This window comes from Lissotriton vulgaris, chromosome 2_1, assembly GCF_964263255.1.
Source record: "Lissotriton vulgaris chromosome 2_1, aLisVul1.2, whole genome shotgun sequence".
Lineage (NCBI taxonomy): Eukaryota > Metazoa > Chordata > Amphibia > Caudata > Salamandridae > Lissotriton > Lissotriton vulgaris.
In genome coordinates, this window is record NC_141687.1 from 585,223,748 (window position 1) to 585,243,380 (window position 19,633).

General features: G+C 44.9%; 2 protein-coding genes across 6 annotated transcripts in view; one reads left to right on the forward strand and one right to left on the reverse strand.

Annotated features, from left to right (window-relative positions):
- Nucleotides 1-1,941, forward strand: part of CYB561A3 (cytochrome b561 family member A3) — a 186,720-nt gene extending 184,779 nt beyond the window's left edge. For both annotated transcript variants that reach the window (XM_086955609.1, XM_086955608.1), the window contains one exon: nt 1,724-1,941. In XM_086955609.1, the coding sequence (XP_086811735.1) occupies nt 1,724-1,753 (30 nt within the window). In that variant the 3' untranslated portion in view covers nt 1,754-1,941. The remainder of the gene's footprint in view (nt 1-1,723) is intronic.
- Nucleotides 1,902-19,633, reverse strand: part of TKFC (triokinase and FMN cyclase) — a 222,592-nt gene continuing 204,860 nt past the window's right edge. For all 4 annotated transcript variants that reach the window (XM_086955605.1, XM_086955604.1, XM_086955606.1 and 1 more), the window contains exons 17-18: nt 14,696-14,785; nt 1,902-2,478 (exon numbers count right to left, since the gene is read on the reverse strand). In XM_086955605.1, the coding sequence (XP_086811731.1) occupies nt 2,317-2,478; nt 14,696-14,785 (252 nt within the window). In that variant the 3' untranslated portion in view covers nt 1,902-2,316. The remainder of the gene's footprint in view (nt 2,479-14,695; nt 14,786-19,633) is intronic.

Here is a 19,633-nt window from a genome sequence, read left to right on the forward strand (position 1 = left end):
ACTCACTATTACAAAGGGACCTGCCTTATGTTTTGGTCTTGAAGAACACTAACCCTATCCCTGCCCATTTTGAAACTGTTCATATTGAGATTTTAGGATAGATGAAAGGACACATGGAGTCTTAATTCTCTATCAGCCCATATTTCTACAGCACTTGCTAAATAGGAGGGGCATGCTTCCATTAGCAAATTAATATCTTTTGTCAACAATATAACAGACACCAAAGACTTACCCCATAAAACAGCAGTTATAAATAAGAAACACGGTCTAAATAGGGAGCCACAGTATTCTGTGACCATTTCTGTGCGAGCGAGACCTAAGGGCATGTAGGCTTCAGGGCACTGGGTGATGTTGGTTGTGGCCTTAAAGGGCAGCAGTCCCTAACTCTCTCTCGGGCTGATCTCTCTTTCTTTGAAATTTAAAAAAAACTTTTTCATCTTGAATATTTCAAGAAAGTGGTTGGACCGACAGAAACATCCCAATGTTACAGATATAGTGAAGTTCTCATGATGGAGCAATACACCTGTAGGGATACCTGTGAGAGGTGCAAGGCATGCTCAGAATGGGGTTAATAGGTGTAGGGCAAAGAGGAACCTAATGATTACAGATAAGAGGGTCACGCATATAAAGCCAGATGGGGTATAGAGCGTAAAAGAGTGACTTTAGAGTTACCCAGGGAATGGTGCAGAATAGTAGTGGGTAAACGGAGGCTGCTTATCAGGCACAGAGGGAACAGCAGTGACATACAAGGAGGGGGGAAGGCACATAACACATGCCTGAAGGGTGTAGATAGTAAAGTATGATGATGGTAGATATCCACAAAGCATGCCAAAGAAGCACAAAGGGTGCTGGCTGGGAAACAGGAATGAAAGGTAAGAGAGGTGCACTTAGGTGCCAGTGTGGCACCAAATTGCATGCAGGAGAGGCACTAGTACAAATGCCCAGAGGGTACACAAACTGGTTAGAACTGCAGAAGGTTTACATGGGGTGCTGTATAGGGTGTAGAACCGAACACCAAAGTTGTTGGAAATGCTGCGAAATCACACGAGGGGATTAGAGACAGAATTTTGCAGTAGATGTGGGAAGAAAAAACTATGGGACGAACACACAGAAAGCCAAGAGGTGCACATTAGGGAGAAGGCAACTGTTGCAGGGCAGGTACACACTCTTGGGAGCACAGAGTTGTATTACAGTGGGAGCACAAAAGTAAAGTTAGCTTGCAAAATTGTGAAGGGATAGAGTGTTGGTATGACCTTTGTGTTGCTATGGTCATTAAGTTCTGCAGCTTTTACAAATAAGAGTTTGACAGTCATTCGTTTCAGAAAATGTTTTATGCTTAGGGCATGTCAGAGGATTGCTTTTAGGTGGCTAAGAGCAAGAGTTGTTAAAGTGTTTTGTCTGCTTGGTGCTGGAGCAGTTGGATCATTTGGTTTCAAAATCACTTGCTGAAGGATCCATTGATTTATATAGCAACTACAGTACTAAGTGTAGGAAATGTTTTTGTGGCTCCTACATCCCCAGAGATGAAAGCAGTGAGATGCCGTGTCTATTAGGATTCTGAGGGCAAGATGTCATACGTTATAAAGATAAGGTTGAATTTGTTTTGTCAAGGCAGGGTGGATGCCATTCTAATCTAAGACAGCTCTGCTTTCTAGGTTAAAATTGTGAGACTTGCTCCTGCAGAATCATACTTACATGTTTTTTAAAAAAAAACTCTTTTCAGCCCCTGCTTGAGGAAGAGGATGGAGGATGATGAGCCAAGCTGCTTCGCCCATGACAGACCGGCAATAGAAGATCAACATTTTGTACAGCTTCTTCTTCCTCCTGCAACACTGTGCGAACTTGAGAAACTGAACGCCCTGCCCCCCAATATGTCATGAATGAAAAGACACTAAGCCATATTAAGTGAAATAAATATGATTTTATTTCTAATACAAGTGATAGAGGTCTAAGTTGTGTTTTGTTTGCCATCAGTCTTTTAATGGTCACTTACTCCAAATATGCATACATCAGATAGTAAAAACCAAACCAAGGACTTCTGAGTTCAAATGATTGTTTTTCTCCAATTTATTGTTAATTATTATTGTAAATTTACCACAATTGTATTATGAACAGGAAACTATACAACATCACATTTTTGGATTCTTATGCATAGGCTATTGCAAGATCCTCTGCACTTATATAGCACTTGTTTCTTTTTGTTTGCTTCCCCAAGGGATTGTGTTGAAGGTCTCTGACTTATACTCCAGTAACTGCATTTACTACATCGGTGATGGGGAATGAGCGAGCTGACAATGTGGCGTCTTTCCTCCTGGGTCACTGCTCCCCTGCTTGTAGACCTTGCAAGATAGCTTGCAGGATAGCGGCAGCAGCCACAGCTCCTGGGTCTGGTCTGGTTAGCCGCGATGAGCTGATGTAACTGGCCCTTCCTGCTGCGGCTTCCATGTCCTTAGTAGATTCTGCCACTGCTTGAGCCCTCTGCCAGGAGTAGAAGAAAAACATGTCAGAGGCTGGAGTGGTGACATGGGAGACCCACATCGAAAAAAGAGACACGCTACTTTGGACTGATATCAGAGAAACACAGTTTGGAAGGTCCTTGTAGAACAAGAACGAACATCAACCCTCTCTCAGAAAATAAAGGGTATGCAAGTGGATCTCTCCAAGGCCCTCCTGCCAGCCATCCAGGATTCGGAAGGGCTGAACAAGGCTCCAATCAGAGATTTTGGGCTTTATTAGGAGTTTGGCTGGGTCTCATTTAGGATTTAAATCAACTGGAAGACATACAAAAGCGTTGATTCTCCTGCCAAACTCTGTTTCCATGCCCCATTGAGAGGAGGGGAACCACTGGGTTACTGTCAGTTAAGCCTCTACTGGCGCCACCAGTGATCGTGCTGCCACAGGCTGTTCAGTCATAGTATATAAAACTGCCTGTGTGTCAGGGCTATGTGTTTTATGTTAGGAGAAAACAAAATTGTGTTTGGGAATTCTGTAAACAATATTTTGCAGAGTAGGTTTTTAAACATTACGCCTTCTCAGCAAACCAAGCAGTCCTGTCTAGGAAGCTGCCAGATTAGGGGGTTCCATCACAGCACAGAGACCCTCTCGACGAAACCTTGATCTTTCAATGGGGTGGATACTACACTTCCAGGGTGGCTGAGGCCATGGCCTCTGCCCCCTGACGGACTGTCCACAAGGGAATAAATAACCCCTTTGTAATTTTCTAAGATAAGGACAAAGAATGGCCTGCATGACTTCAAGAGTTCCACCCGTGAGAGAGAACGTTGGCCGTCCTTGGTCAATTTCAGGAGGAGATGAATACCATGCCACTTGACCTTTCGTAGAACCACCCCTCAGGAGAAGAGATTATGGTCTAGGAGAAAACGACCGATAGAACTGAAGCAACAAGGCCAGCTATATCTGCATTATGAGGAGAGATAGACATAAATTCTAAGTATAAGAGTCAAGGCCGAGCTGTCATGGACCTCCAAAAAGCCCTTCTGAAAGAAAACATACTAAGCTAGGTCTGACTACTGAAACTCTCCCAGAAGAAGAGAGCAGCACATCTAACACTGATCTGAGAGAACTGGGTCAAGCAGAAGAGACAGATCTAGAACTCCAACAACAAGACACATTTCTCAAGTATGTATAGTTTGAATATTTTCTTGTTGTGCTCAAACCAAGGAATATCAGTAGGTACGTTTACACTGGAACAAATGCAATCATAAGAATTGTTGAAAAGCAGGAGGAACAAGCTACTCAACACAACTACCAAGTTTTGAGACCGCCTTTGTGTGTCATTTTGTGGTTTCACTTGGCATATGAGTGATATTCTACTGTCAAGTGGGTGACATAGGGGGTGGCGCCAAGATTGGTCTGAGTGGTGTGGTTCGCTGCTCAGACAGGGCTTAGGCACCTGTGACATTTCTCCAACCCAGATGTGTAACACAGCTGGGTTGGAGAAACCTAAGTGTGCATGTCTGTTAACACACACACTTGCATTATGCCTACCGCTCCACCCTGCTGGCATCGGCTAAGTCAGTGGTCATTTGCTAGACTGCTGACTGACTGACCAGTGGGGCGATGCGGTTTCAATTATGAAAATATTAGTATTGTGTATTAAACATTGCTAGGTCTGTGGAAGGGGTACAAAAGGGGGTGGTGATGGACGGAGCATCTGAATCAATCAAACACTCACACCCAGTCAAAAGATCTGGGTTTAATCCATCACCGTTCTTTAGCCCACTCTGCCACCCCAGTTTAGACATGGCTATATGTAAATCAGTCTGACCCTGTGCCTCGTGGGAACAGTCCAGCCCGAACTGCCAAGCCATGTCTTCCCTGGACTGGAAACAAGCTTCCGAGGACCGGTTTCTGGCATTCCAGCCGTCTTCAGCCCGGCTTGCTTGAATCCAGTGGCAAAGTGAGCAAGGGACTCACGTCTGAGCATACCCTGCCACACTTATGGCGGCCAAAAGCGGTCTGTGGAAGGGGCAGCGGTCTTCACAGTATATCAATCTCTCCCGTTTTCCCCACTATAATCTGCAGTTTCACAGGTACCAACTGCAGCATCCTCCCCACTCTGGGTACACGCTATTGACTATGACCAACACGGAGCTTAGTATAACACATCTTTAGCGATATGCATTCAACTGCAAACTCAACTTTCTAAAGCTGCATTCACTTCACTACCCTTTAACACTTACGTCCCACTTCTGCGGAGTCCATCAGGAGCCAAAAACATTCAGTCACTGCTAACTCGCACAACACTACATCGCCCCCATTTTATTTATTTACAAATATATGTATACAATCATAGCTCTTCGAAAGTCTTCATGGTGCTCTGATTACACATTCTGATTGTGTTGTCAGAAACTGGGGACAGGCAGTAGAAGTGTCTGTGATCTGCGTTGGGGATTAGGAACAGCAGAAGTCCGTTTCTTTTCAATGGTCCTTTCAGAACCAGTCGCTACACTCATCAGTTTCTGATGAGTAATGAGCCACATGTTAGAAATGCGAGGAATCTCACGTAATGGACTTCCCAAAACGTTGGCCAGTCACCATGTGTCCTTTGCTGGTCACAACATGAAATGGCTCAGTATCCGGGGAGCATCAGATTTATGTTTTCTAGTCTGTCAGACAAGCACTCGATCTCCTCTAGTGAACGTAACGTCTTTTGCATATCGGCACCTGTCTCATAGGCCTTCATTTTTCTTTTACAGTCCAAGTTTTTTATACATGTTTCTTCCTCAGTACTTGATCTTCTGTTGGTTCATTGAGGTAACCTGGCCACCAGGGCTCTCCTGAACAGCAAGGTTGCAGGGCTTTCACCTGTGTCAAGTGAGGGGTTGAACGGTAGCTTGAACAGTAGAATTCTAGATGGTTTTATGGTCAAGCTTTTCCAATACAGCATGCTGAACAGCTTTCTTAAGTACTCATGAAACGTTTGATAAGGCCATTGGCCTGTGGCCAAAGAGGTGTTCTCTTTACATTCAGATGACTGTGAAAGTCTCTGAATTATTGACTGTTGAAAGGTGGGCCGTTGTCAGATATTAAGATTGCAGAAGCAGCCCATGTCACAAAGATACAGTGTAATCTCTGGATGACTCTTCCTTAAGTGATAGATGAGAGATCTGTAGAATGGAAAACAGGGGTATTCATCAACAATCACCATTAGGTGATGTCCATTGTCTACAGGACTGACGAAGTCTACACCAATTCTTTCTCAAGAATGCTTTGGCAACTCTACTAAAAATAACAAATGATAGACGGAATGCTGAACAAATTAAATATTCAACCCCAGTCACAGATTTGGGTTTAATCCATTGCTTCTTTGCTCACCACGCCACCCCAGTTTGGACACAGCCAAATGCAATTCAGTCTTGACCCTGCTCCCCATGGGAACAGTCCAGCCCAAATTGCAAGGCCAATTCATCCCTGGACTGGAAACAAGCATTGTGGGACCGGATTCCGGGAATTACCCCTCATCAGCCAGGCTAGATTGAATCCAGTGGCACAGGACCCGCGTCTGGGCATACCCTTCCCACTTAGGGCGACAAAAGGAGAAAAAACAAAGGATGGATGAAATGCTGAACAAATCAAACATTCACCCACAGCCACAGATCTGGGTTTAATATATCTTTATTAACCACCCCACTTTGGATACAGCCATATACAAATCAGTCTTTATTTTTTTTTTTTTAATATATGTTTGAGGCATATGAGCTGCAGATTACACACTGTGCATAGATCGCCACCTAGTGTTGGGCCCGGATGTTTGCAGTTTGTTGTTGTCCTGAAAAGTTCTTTAGAAGTCACGAGATAGGTCACTCCTCCTTTGGACCACATTACGCATGGGCATCGGCTCCATCCTCAGATTGTTTTTTTCCGCCATCGGGCTCGGATGTGTTTCCTGCGTTCCGGTTTGGAACCGAAATTCCTTCGGAGCGCAATCCTCACCCAGTTCGACGGTATTGTTTCGATCGCGCTCCACATCAACGCGATTCTTCACCACTTTGAAGTCTTCGATTCCGCTCGTCGACGAAGGCCTTCATGCCTACCTAGGCCTTACTCTCTGGCTCATGGAAAGGACGCCATTCAAGAAGTGTCGAAGTTTCTCCACACAGAATTACATGAGGTGTGTAACCTTTGCCTCTCACCGGAGCACAAGGCCAAAGACTGTTCCGCCTGTGCCTCTTTCCGCTCCAAAAAGACGATTCGGGACCAACAAGCTCGAAGAACAATAACTCGCTCGTCAGCGTCGATTCCCAACGACATCTTTGAAGAAGGCGTCAACGTGCCAGAACACCAGCAGGCCGAAGAAAGTGCCAGTTCCTCTGATGCCGAAGACTCGGACGTCGAGGACATCACTCCAGCTCAACGGGTCGTAAGTAAGACAGTCGACCCCAACCCTTCCTCGACACCCTCAAAAAAGGCTTCGGTCACACCCTCACCTTCGGGCCCTGGTGCCCACCGAGATACTGCTTCCCACGCCCTGCCTTCGGGCTCGGCAAAGAAGCCTATTAAGCCTTCAGGTGGCTCGGGCTCGAGTCAGCCTATTCCCGGTGCCGATCCCATACCGACACCGAAAAAGAAGCCATCTTCCTCAACCACGCCGACCACTGCTCCGACACTTAAGCACTCGGCGCCGAAGACTGACACCGGCTCATCGGAGCAGAGTAGAAAACCACCTAAAGGTCCCGACTCTCACGCTTCGGAGCCAAAAAAATAGCCGGAACCGAAAAAACACGTTCCGGTAAAAGACATTTCAAAAGGTCATACTTCTAAGCCGAAAGACTCTAGACCAACTAACGAGTCGGTGCCGAAGAAACCTCCAGAACCGAAAACTTCGACGCCGAAGGATCTGCCAGATACAGAAGAGCTTTTTACACCAGATCCTACTCAAAAGACTCTTGTAAAGGATTCTAAGACTGGACAACTAGCTCTTAGCTCCAAGAAGAGACCACTAGAGGTGCCTGCACCTCCTCCTCCCCCAAAGAAGAAAGACATTGCAACCTCTCCATTAAGGGTCCCTTCTCCACCACCTCCCCATACTGTTCCTCCTCCTCCACCACATCATTTGCCTACACCATCCACTAACCCAGATGATGATGTAGATACAGACTCTGATGATACAGGTGGGGTGCACATGACCCAGCAGGGAATAATAGTCCCCCTCAGTCACCTAACCCATGGGATGATTATAACACCACTGATGTGCCTTACGTCCGCCAAGACTATGTATATCCTTCCATGTCTTCCCCACCAGAGAACACTATAGGTTTTAACCTACTAGTCCAAAGAGCTGCCCAGTACCATGGGGTTGACTTACACATCGATACTGTGGAGGAAGATTTCCTATTGGACACTTTTGATAATAAACAAAGGTCCACTGACATTTTGCCAATGCTTAAAGGGGTTATTAAGCAATCAACAGAGGTATTTAAAGATCCTGTCAGGGCTCGGGTCCTCAACCCTCGTATTGAGAAAAAATAAAAAGCTGCCTCTACAGACCTAGTTTACATTAGAGGTCCAGCACCATTAGATTCTTTAGTAGTATCCAATGCACCTAAAAGTGCTAATTCACAGACATCAGGTGAGGCCTCACCGCCAGATAAGGAATCTAAACTCTGTGACGACTGTGGTAAGCGCACGGCGTCACAGGCAGCTAATATATGGCGCATTGCCAATACCCAAGCGTTGTTGGCAAGATATGACAGGGCACATTATGATGAACTAGAGTCCATAATGCAGCATCTACCAGACAACTATAAAAATAGGGCCAATGAACCCATACAAGAAGGTAAAAATATTACTAATACTTCAATTCGTTGTGCCCTAGATGCTGCTGACACTGCCTCAAGGGCAATCAATACCAGTACCCTTTTGCGTAGACCTGCATGGCTACGTATTTCAGGTTTTAAACCGGAGGTACAAAATTCCATCCTCAATCAGCCATTTGATGAAAAACATTTATTTGGCCCTAATGTCGATTGTATCTTTAGAGAAAATGAAAAAAGACACTGACAATGCAAAATCTATGGGAGCCTTGCAGCTGCAAGCTCCCAGATGTTCTTTTTGTCGCTCATCATATAGAGGCAACGCAAGAGGCTACTCCTCCAAAAGCTCTTCCACTTCCTACAAGACCCCTAGCCAATCCACATTCACTAGGGGCTACCAGAGAGAGGGTTACAGGGGTAATAACAACAAAGGCAGAGGCAAAACCAACAACTCCCGCTCTGCCTCCACCCCTACTCAATGACTTTCCTCCCCTTCCCCCCCAACATTCCACTCCTGTGGGGGGAAGACTGCAAAAATTCCTTCCTGCCTGGACCACCATCACATCAGACAGGTGGGTGCGACAAATTATTCAGTCAGGTTACTGTCTAGAACTAACATCTACCCCCCTCCAAACATACCACCCAAACAGCATCCAATGTCACAAAAGCATCTATCACTGTTAAAGCAAGAAGTAATATCTTTGCTAGAAAAACGTGCAATAGAACCAGTTTCTCTGCACCAACAAAACAAGGGGGTTTACTCCCTATACTTTCTTATCCCAAAGAAGGATGGCTCTCTAAGGCCTATTCTAGACCTCAGACCGCTAAATTTATATATATACAGTCAGACCATTTTCACATGGTCACACTCCAACAAGTCCTTCCTCTCCTGTTACAAAACAACTTCCTTGCTGCTCTAGATCTCAAGGACGCATACTTCCACATTCCCATTCACAAAGCACACAGGATGGATCTCAGATTTGTAATAGACGGGCAGCACTATCAATTCAAAGTACTCCCATTCGGAGTCACAACAGCACCAATAGTATTCACCAAGTGCCTAGCAGTAGCACATTTACGAAGACGGCACATCTAAGTCTTCTCGTACCTCGACGACTGGCTCATAAAAGCCAGCTCATACAACCAGTGTGTAGAACACACTCATACCACAATCCAACTGCTCCACAACTTGGGGATCACAATAAACCATGCCAAGTCCCATTTGCAACCATCCAAAGTACAACAATACCTAGGTGCTACAATAAACACCTCAACAGCGCTAGCTTATCCCACTCCAGCAAGGATAGCCAGCATGCACACTCTTCTCACAAAGTTTCAGCCACAACACTCCCTTCCAGCACAAGTGTTCATGCAGCTCATAGGGATGATGGCGTCTTACATTTTCATAGTGCCCCATGCAAGACTTCAAATGCGTCCTCTACAAGAGTGCCTATCACATCAATGGAACCAGGCTCAAGGTCAATTAACAGACCTAGTGTTGGTAGACGGTCTAACTCATCACTCTATGCAGTTGTGGAACACCAAAAACCTTTCCAAGGGGCGACCATTCCTAGAGACAGTTCCTCAGATAATCTTGACAATAAACGCATCGTTCTCTGGCTGGGGGGCCCACCTACTGCAACACACCATGCAAGGCAGGTGGACACCGCAACAAAAGTGACTCCATATCAATCATCTGGAGTTACTAGCTATATTCCTAGCACTGAAAGTCTTCTAACAACAAGTATCAAACTAAGCTGTGTTAGTCCGCACGTACAACATGACAGCCATGTATTACATTCAGAAACAGGGCGGAACACACTCCCTGCAACTCTTTCATCTAGCACAAAACATATGGAGGTCTGATATACCTCAAAACATATTCCTCTTGTCCCAGTATGTCCCAGGAGTACAAAACACCATAGCAGATCTGTTAGGTCAGCAGACACAACAGTTCCACGAGTGGGAACTTCATCCGCAAGTTCTTCAACCATTCTTTCAGATGTGGGGACAACCTCAGATAGACCTCTTTGCCACCCAAGAAAACACCAAATGCCCAAGCTTCGCCACCAGATATCCACACCCACTGTCCAAAGGCAATGCGATATGTATAAACTGGTCAAACAAATTTGCGTACACTTTTCCACCTCTACCACTCATGCCACTAGTAGTATGCAAACTACACCAGCATTCTCTGACCCTCATCCTAGTTGCTACAACGTGGGCCAGACAACCGTGTTACACCACACTGCTACAACTGTCTGTAGTACCACACCAAAAACTATACCTGTCTCCACAACTTTTAGCACAGAACCGTGGAGAGATCAGACACCCGGACCCAGCTCAGCTCAACCTTACGATCTGGCTCCTGAAATCCTAGAATTTGGATATCTTAACCTTCCTCCAGACTGCATGAATGTCATAAAAGAATCTAGATGGCCAACCACCAGAGCATGTTATGCAGCTAAGTGGAAACGTTTTGTAATATACTGTCACAACAATAATATTAATCCTCTAGACGTGTCTATTCACACATGTGACCAGTGGGCGGAGAGGGATCTTCCAACAACCCCTCGATGCATGTTCCCCGCTTTATCTCCACTGCAGCAACCTGTGACCTGGAAAGGAGGGTTGTCTGACACTACCACTGAACTCCGAGAGGAAGAGGGTGACTGTTACTTTAACTGTGCGGAGTTACAGTCCGAGCCCGCCCCCTGGTCAGCCGGGGCTCCGGAAGTAAAAGACGGCTCTTCCGACACAGAATTGTGTACATCACCCGGAGGAGAGGAGGAGGTGACGAGAGGAGACGGAGGCATGCGGAAGGGAAGAATGGACGAGGAACGACGAGAGGCGGAAGAAGTGGAGGACGAGACGAGGCCAACGACTGGGGAGCCAGGAGGCCAACGACAAGGCGCTTCGCCCAGCCGCACTTCAAGGGAAGTGTGGCTCAACCAGGTACGGGACCGTATCGTGGGCTGGGTGGGGAGAAGAGGTTTTAGACCTCCCTAGAGCGCTCGACGCCGTTATACCTACACAGTACCCCATCCCCTTGAGAGCACTCTCGGCACGACGTAGAGTCTTTGTTTGTTTTCTGCACGCGTGACTTCTCACTCCCCTTTCCCTATCAGACTGAGGGAAACAGAGCAAGTTTACTCAGAGCCTTTTTCTTTCTTTTTCATGCGAGCGGAGACCGGCTCCCAAGACGGACGAGACAGCGACTACAACTCCCAGAAGTCCACGGGAGGGAGGCAAACCAGGCGGGGGTATTATTACCCCCGCCTGGCAAACCAGGCGGGGGTAATAACTTGCAACAGTTGAGTGGCCAGGACTGTGGCAAATAGCTTAGTCTCAACATTAAGCAGGGAGATTGGGCGGTAGGACTCGCATTTATCCCTTGGTTTCTTGTCTTTGGATAGAGCTACAATAGTGGCCCATCTCAAATCCGGGGGGGGGGGGGAGTTCGCCTAATTCCCGAACTTCCAAAAACAGGTTTCGCAATAGGTCCTCAGTAAATTCTCGTATCATTTACAGAATTCTGCCAGGATGCCATTGGGCCCCAGAGTCTTCCCAGATTTAAATTTTGCCATAGGGGCCTGTACTTTGTTAAACGTAAACTCCTCTTCTAGAGAGTTACCTGCTTCCCCGTTTAGTCCTGGGGTGGAGATTGCCGCAAAGTATTGTGCTATAGTGTATGAATCATGTAATGGTCTAGTGCTATAAAATCTTCTTAAAAGCTTCCTACAAACACAATTTTGGACTGTACTGAGAATTTGTTTTCAGTAAAGTATAGCTCTGTATTACCCCTGAGTCCCCAAGCTACCTCCCTGTCTTTCAGGTCCCAGGCGTTGAGGTACCAGCCCGTTGCTCGCCTACACCTAAAGCCCCCCACTTTAACTAATAGGTGTGATTGATTGGAGAGGCCTCTTGCCAAATAATCTGCGCATACTACCTCTACCAGTAAGAAATAAGAGTATTTCCTATCTACAAGTTGTAGATCTCGTCAGAGGTCGACCAGGCCCAGTTTTTCTGCGAATTGCACCAGTGCTGTGTCTTGAGGGGGTATTTCCCTTGCCCCGAATAGTCAAGGCTTGGGCCATCACATCATTTAAGTCCCCGCCTACTATGTGTAACATGGAGGTAGAGTCTAAAAGAATATCTGTTATCTTGGCCAAGGTGGGTGCCTGGAGATTTTGGGGTTGCTAATAGAAAGGAGGCTTGGGTTCTTGCGCAAACTAGATTGGACCACTTCTATTGCGTAAACTAACAAGGCATCTAGTTGCCATATTTATTGATTTATTCAAAAGTAAAGGTACTAATGTTCTGATTTCATTAGCCCTTATGGTTTATTTCACTTTTCTTTTGCAATTGTTTTTTTGTTTTATTAAGGCATTTCTTAAGGGCAACACTTAGTTTTGAAAACACAAAATACAAACAAACATTATACAATTGATATACATGAGTTACCAAACAACATATAATGAACTACTAACATATTCATATACATAAACAACATCAAATATTTCTTTGACCTGTCCTTTATTAACACATTAACACTAGGCGGATTGATCACTTTATGTTATGTATAGTGTGTCCTGCCAATGTGCATTGCCCCGGGGGTGCTAATTTTTAATGTTGTCAAGGAGAAGCTACAATTCTAGATCCCTCTCAGACACTGATGATGCGACTGTTCTTTCCAAGGGCATCTAGAATAAATAATCAAAGGCCCATTTTGGATGGAGTGACACACAAAACTGTTGCCAGTGTGTTAGGTTGTTGCAGTGGAACAGAGACTCATGACAAACGTTAGCTGGACCAAAAGACTAATAATGCCTGAACGGATATCATGTAGTTTTCCATGGAGTGGTCCTTTGCTGCTTTTTGCTCAACCTCCAGCTCATGCAATATTATAGCATTTCCATGCCCATTGCAAAAAGCAGTGAAACAGTGAGGAGGACCTTCAAAGACATCTTGCGGATTAAGAGCCTATCAAGTAATGCAGGAGGGCACTTCAGTCTAACATGCCTACCTTAAATTCTGGGTCATGCCCTTGCATTCACATGGGGTGAAGAGCATCACGGTCCAGACACGCAACCTTGACATCTCTGGGAACTCTATCTCAGTGGGACGAGGGCCACTTGCTTTCATTGCCATCTAGTTATTTTGAGTATCTTGGGGATGAGTATCCAGTAAATGAGCAAAGGATATGCTTAAATTCGTACCAAGATCGGGATTAAAAGCTGATGGCTCTGATCATTAGATGCAAACTCAAGCTCTAAACTGTTGTTGCTGCGCCTTCTGTGTAGCATATTGTGCCAATACTCACCCCTAATCCAGGGATGTTTGAATATAGCAAGAGATTAACAATATTAAGGATTAGTTCAGAGACTCTATCCTATGCATTCATCTATCAAGTAATAGTAGTTGGGGAACATATGCATTTGCATATATAGCACAAAGTAGCACGTTTTGAAGAGGACAACACGTATTTATCAGGATGCACAGACGGCAGAAGTGGGCACTCTGTGCAGTCTTAAACAATCTGACACCTCCGACCTATAGTTAAATATTCCTGCTCTGAAGTTGCAGGTATGTGCTTTCCCCGTCTATGTGTACACAAAAATGATCTACGAACAAATCTGAAACATAGGTGTTTCTCAAACATCCAATGATTCTTATGGCCAGCGTCACATAAGTGATTGAGCTACCAAAAAAACACTCTGCTTAAACTAGAAGCAATTTATGAAAGAGAGGAGATTTACAGAGATCAAAATAAATAGATCCAAAATATCAGACCTCTTTTCAAAAGACAAGAGCAGCCTCTCTGGCTAGATCTCGATGATCACTGTCCTGAACTAACCTCTGAAAGATGCTGCCCAAAGAAAACAGCAACATAATTAAGACTGAATATCCAAGGACTGGTTCCGAAGAGAAAAAAACAACAAACCTTAGACCACATTTCAAAAGTACCTTCATAAGAGAATGATAAAAACTGCAGCTTTGGAGAGGAGATTGGCAGAAAAAGGTCTGTGGCAAACATCTGACGTAAATAAAAATAATCTTCTAAAGAGTCCTGCTTCATAGGAGGGACGTCAAATTTAGGGCTAACATGTCAGAGAAACCACCTCAGAAAATGGAACCAAAGTAGGTGGATTAAACCAATAAAAGCACCCAGCCAATGAGTAAATAAGAGACTCTCTCCCAACACAGCCAAAACAGGAGATAAAGATACACATAGTTTTATGTTCCCCTTGTTTATTTCATTTCCAAAGCTACCGCTTGTGGATACAAGGTCTACATATAGGTAATGACTTGTATCCCTTTAGTGACAGTGGTAATTTACGGATGTTCCCCTCCACCAGGTCCTCTGGTGCTGCACAGATCTTATCAACTGGCCTAACTAATGGACAGAGACCACTAACCTCCACAGCTGCGGATAAAACCTTAACAGCATTCGTGTTGGGCGTCTTCAGTGCCTGAAGTTCCTTGGCTGCAGCACATAAAGGGTCCAGCTAGAAAGTTAAAAAAAAGTGCAGGATTAAGTAAGAGGTGAGGAATAGTAGTCCTCCTACAGAAAACGAAAGATCAGTTCTTCAGGAACCTTTGTCAACTAGTTTCCATTTCCTCCCCCCCTCCTTCTTTAACGCTACATTCTTTGCAATGCAGCGTCTGTCTACTGAGCAGCATTCCTACACAAGTGTCTGTCTGCTCCCTCAGCCAATCCCATACTCTGACCAGCAACTGGGTATCACTGATGGGCAGGTGCCAATGAGGTCTTTATATTTTTCAGCCAAAGCAATATTCTGATGGTTGTCTTGGACTGTTACAGTGGTGCCAGACTGCCCCCTCCAGAAAAAGATACACATAGTCTAACTAGGCAGTAGATGCTATGACTGCACCATTGTTTGCTGTCTTCAGAACTCAGCGAGGTCAGGCTTAGACTGAACACTATCAGGTCTGTGAAGGTGACCTTCAGCTTTCCAGTCCATAAACCAATGAGGTACATGGACCCTGTATAATGAAACCCAATGTCTGTGCTCGTTTTTTTTTAAATATGTCTCCGGAGTATGTTTAAGGGACATACTCAGGAGACATATGCTATAGCTATGCTAATGTATTTATGTTCAGTCATGGCCCCCTTAGTTTCTTCTCCGCCAAGGTTCTCGTGGCAGTGGAACCACCCTGAAAAACCTGGCAGTGAGGAAACTCGTAATATGCTTGGCAGGACTGGTCCAGCCAAGCATATTGCAGCCTCTGACCACTTCCCTGGCGGAGCCGGCAGTCTGACTGCCTGAATCGTACAACCACTGGTGCAGAGGAGGCTGGGTCCACCACTGCTGCGCCACCATGAGTCTGGTGGTCCAACTCGGAATAGGGCACTAAGTGAATGAAGTATATGTAATGGTGATGTACATTATTAGAAAGACTGTATTGTGAATGAAGCTGCCACCTTGTACCCAAAGTATCATTTGAAGGACTTCTGTTGGAAGTGTTAGTAAAGACGTGCAGAAACAATGAGCCATTGTTAGAGGGTTGTTTCATTTTGTGTTGGTCATCTCAGCAGGATGGTTGCGGGTGCTGAGGGAAGAGGATGGAAGATTTCTCTTACCTTAAGAAATGAATTAGTGTTCATGTTTTTTTAATTGCGTAAATGTTTCTTATTTGCCAATGCGTTACTAAACATGATCATGCTACGCTAAATTTGGAGAATCTATTTCTAGAAAGTGTGATTTGTATATAAAAGCTTCTGGAGTTTAGCTGTTCAAGTTTTAGTTTGGGTGTCGTCTGGGCTAAGAGTTTAGTTAGGCGTGGGGTTCTGTTGGATTTTGAAGCCGTCATTAAGATTGCTTTTACTGAAGACTTTATTTTCCATGTCCATTTTGGCTTAGATTCTCTATGGGATGTGTCTCTATTCTTTGAGTCTGACACTTGGAGTATTTACTTGATACCTGTTAACTAGGGATTATTGTATTCTACGATTTTGCTTTTATATTGTAATTCTGCATTCTGAGCCTTTATGGCATTTCATGCACATTTTCTCTGTACCATATTTTAACTTTTTCTGTATTAAAATCCAATTTTTGCTTTATTTTTGGCCTAGAACTCAATTCTTTATGCTTCAATATGTATTAGTGTTTAACTCTGCTAATTTTTTTATTCTGATGAGGAGTGTAATCTTTAATCGTTACATCAACTGGAGACACTGAAGCTGAAATATTTGGGTCAAATGTCAGGGTCTCTGAATATTGAGGTTCAGATGATTATTGGGGTTCGACTCTCATACCACCAAGGAATAAAATACATGCCTCTAGGTGTCCAAACAATTCGGACTTCCACAAAGGGACTGCCCACCCCTCTCGTTAGTCATAGGTTTCCTCGTGACAGAATCATTAAGTGACTCTGCATGGTACACCAGCCAAGATGCTCTTAAAATGCCATTGTTTTGTGAAAATAGACCAGTCTATATTACTGGGATGAGATGAAGCTGGTCAATATATTTGTGTTGCATTGTTTGCAATCTCAGCTTGTGGATACCAATGTTATGATTCAGTTAGTATTCTACATTCAATGCAATTGTGCCTTCTTAGAATGTAATGTCTCCAGAGTGGTGTGTTGACCGTCTAGTCTGCCTGTAAGAAGGTCGTACTGTGCTGCCAAATAAAGAATTTTTTATTACATGGATTGTCTACTTTCTAATAAATGGTGAGGAAAGGCAATGGTATCCTTTCATAGGGAGTCAGGCAGCACAGGAACGGATTTGCCTCTGAGGACCCATATGCTTTACGTGGGTGTTGGGGAAAGTTATTTTGATGTTGGAGCGACAGATCATCTTCGCGGCTGAAGTCGTTCTTAGCAGTGTGGATTTTGACATTTTTACAGATACTTTTGAATTAGGAAGATCATTGGCAAGCGGATCCGAACTGTATTTATGTTGAACGGGTGCCATCAAGCAAGGTGAGCTTTACATCGTGATGTCACTTGTGCCTGGCCTGAAGTTCCAAGGCACCATTGATATGAATATTTCCTCATGGCCCAGCAGTGTGTAAGTTCCTTCTTCCTTGAGTCGCTTCTTCTGTCTCGAGAAGCAGTTGGGCGCGATGAGAGTGGAGCATCAGGTCCATGCGCACAAAACACGCTATGCTCTGCGTGATATTTGGAGCGTAAAGGAAGGAACACAGACCCGGTGCTAGCCTGTGGAGATTGGAGGACTTTGTCATTGTGCTGAACGTGTAGGTCACGTGATGCAATATGTCAATGTGCTAACATGGCAGCCATTTTGACTTGGGAAGGCCACAGTTACAGACAAATGGCATTGTTTTGGTTTATTCTTCAGCTACTGTTTTTAATCAGCGTTTGAAGGTTTATGGAGCATTAAAAGAAAAAACAAATAAATACATTATAGTGCCTTTCATTGTGCCTATGGTCAGCACTGATGGATCACTTGAAATCGTTACTACAGTCTGCTCCTGTTCCCACTGTGTTATGGTCAGTACTATTGATTCCTTTGATATTTTACACATCATAAACCTTTCCATTAATGTTATTGAACTATAGGTTGGGCCACTTAAGTACTACTATTTGACCCCACCAGCCAAAGTTTTGCAGTGCAAATGGAAATTGCTTATACCTTGGTTGAGGTGGAAGGAGGAGTTTATTACTTTTATGAAAGCTAGTGACGGTGAAACGATCGAGTGGGAGAAAAATATACTTTTACGTTGTCTTGGATCAAAGAGTCAAGTAGTTTTTATTATTATTATTTATTATTTGCAGTTTTTATAGAGCGCGACACTCATCCCCTGGGATATCACGGCGCTTATACCAAATAGGGACTACTGATGGCGGATGCTGAGATGCTAAAGATTGGGGAAGAGGTGGGTTTTCAACTTTTTTCGAAACTGGAGATAATTTGTAGTATGCCTTAGGTCAGTAGGGAGCTCATTCCACCTTTTTGCTGCCAAGTAAGAAATGGAGCGACCGCCTGTTCTAACTTTGTAAATGCGTTTGATTTTAGCCAAAGCTGATTGACATGAGCGTAGGTTCCTAGTGGGGACATAAAATTCGATCTTCCCTCGAAGAATTGTGGGGCCAGTATTATGTAGAGCCCTATGGGCATGGCTAAGCAATTTGAAGGCAGCCCTCTGACGCATAGGGAGCCAATGAAGTCTCTGTAAGCATTCCAATGCGGAGTCTAGTTTACCTTTGTTGCAGATGAGTTTGGCCGCCAGATTTTGCAAAACCTGTAAGCGGGAGAACAAATGTTCATTCATCCCTACAAATAGCGCATTGCCATAGTCCAGGCGACTAACCAATAGGGCCTGTGGGACTGAGCGTCTGCAATCCAGGGGTATCCAGGCAAATATCCTGGCGAGAAGTTTTAAGATGGCAAAGCCCTTGCCACAAAGGGATCGGACGTGATCCTTCATGGACAAGGAATCATTCATGATGATTCCCAGGTTGCTGGCATGTTGTTTTGGAGTGGGGGCCAATCCCAGTGAAGGTGGCCACCATGTGGCATCCCACACACGTTTGCCACCACCAAATAGAAGAATCTCAGATTTACCTGCATTCAACTTTAGGCAGTGATCATGCATCCACTGGGCCATTTCGGAGAGGCAGTCATGTAACTTGGTTTTGGTTGCATCAGGCCCTTCGTCCATGGCCACCATCAGCTGCGTATCATCCGCATAGGAACAGATGCCAATGCCCCACTTCCTTCCAATGTCGGCAAGAGATGACATATAGACATTGAAAAGAGTGGGGCTCAGTGAGGCGCCCTGGGGGACCCCGCAGCCGATGGAGTTGGGCCTTGAGTGGAACTGACCCATATGTACTGCCTGAGTGCGGTTGCTCAGGAAAGAGTGTAACCAGTTCAATGCTGTGGATTGGACTCCCTTGCTCCGAAGTATGTTCAGCAGGCAGTCGTGGGATACCGTGTCAAATGCCGCTGACAGGTCAAGCAGTATCAGCGCCACCGCTCCACCTTGATCGGTGGAGGATCTGATACTGTCCGACACTGCCAGCAATGTTGCCTCGGTGCTGTTATTAGCTCTAAAGCCAGTCTGGGAAGGATCCAGTAGGGAGTTACTTTCTAGGTACCTAGTCAGCTGTACATTGACCAATTTCTCCAGAGCTTTAGAGAGGTAAGGAAGCTGGGAGATAGGTCTGTAGTTCTCTGGATTGAGAATGTCAGATCCCGCTTTCTTCAGAAGGGGGGTCACAGAGGCGTGCTTCCAAGCATCAGGGAAGGTGGCAGTACTTGAGGATCTGTTTTCATAACCTTACCTCGGGTAACTCTCTCAGGGGGGTCAAGGAGACATGGATGTGTACCAAGAGGGGTTTTTAAGGATGGAACTTACATT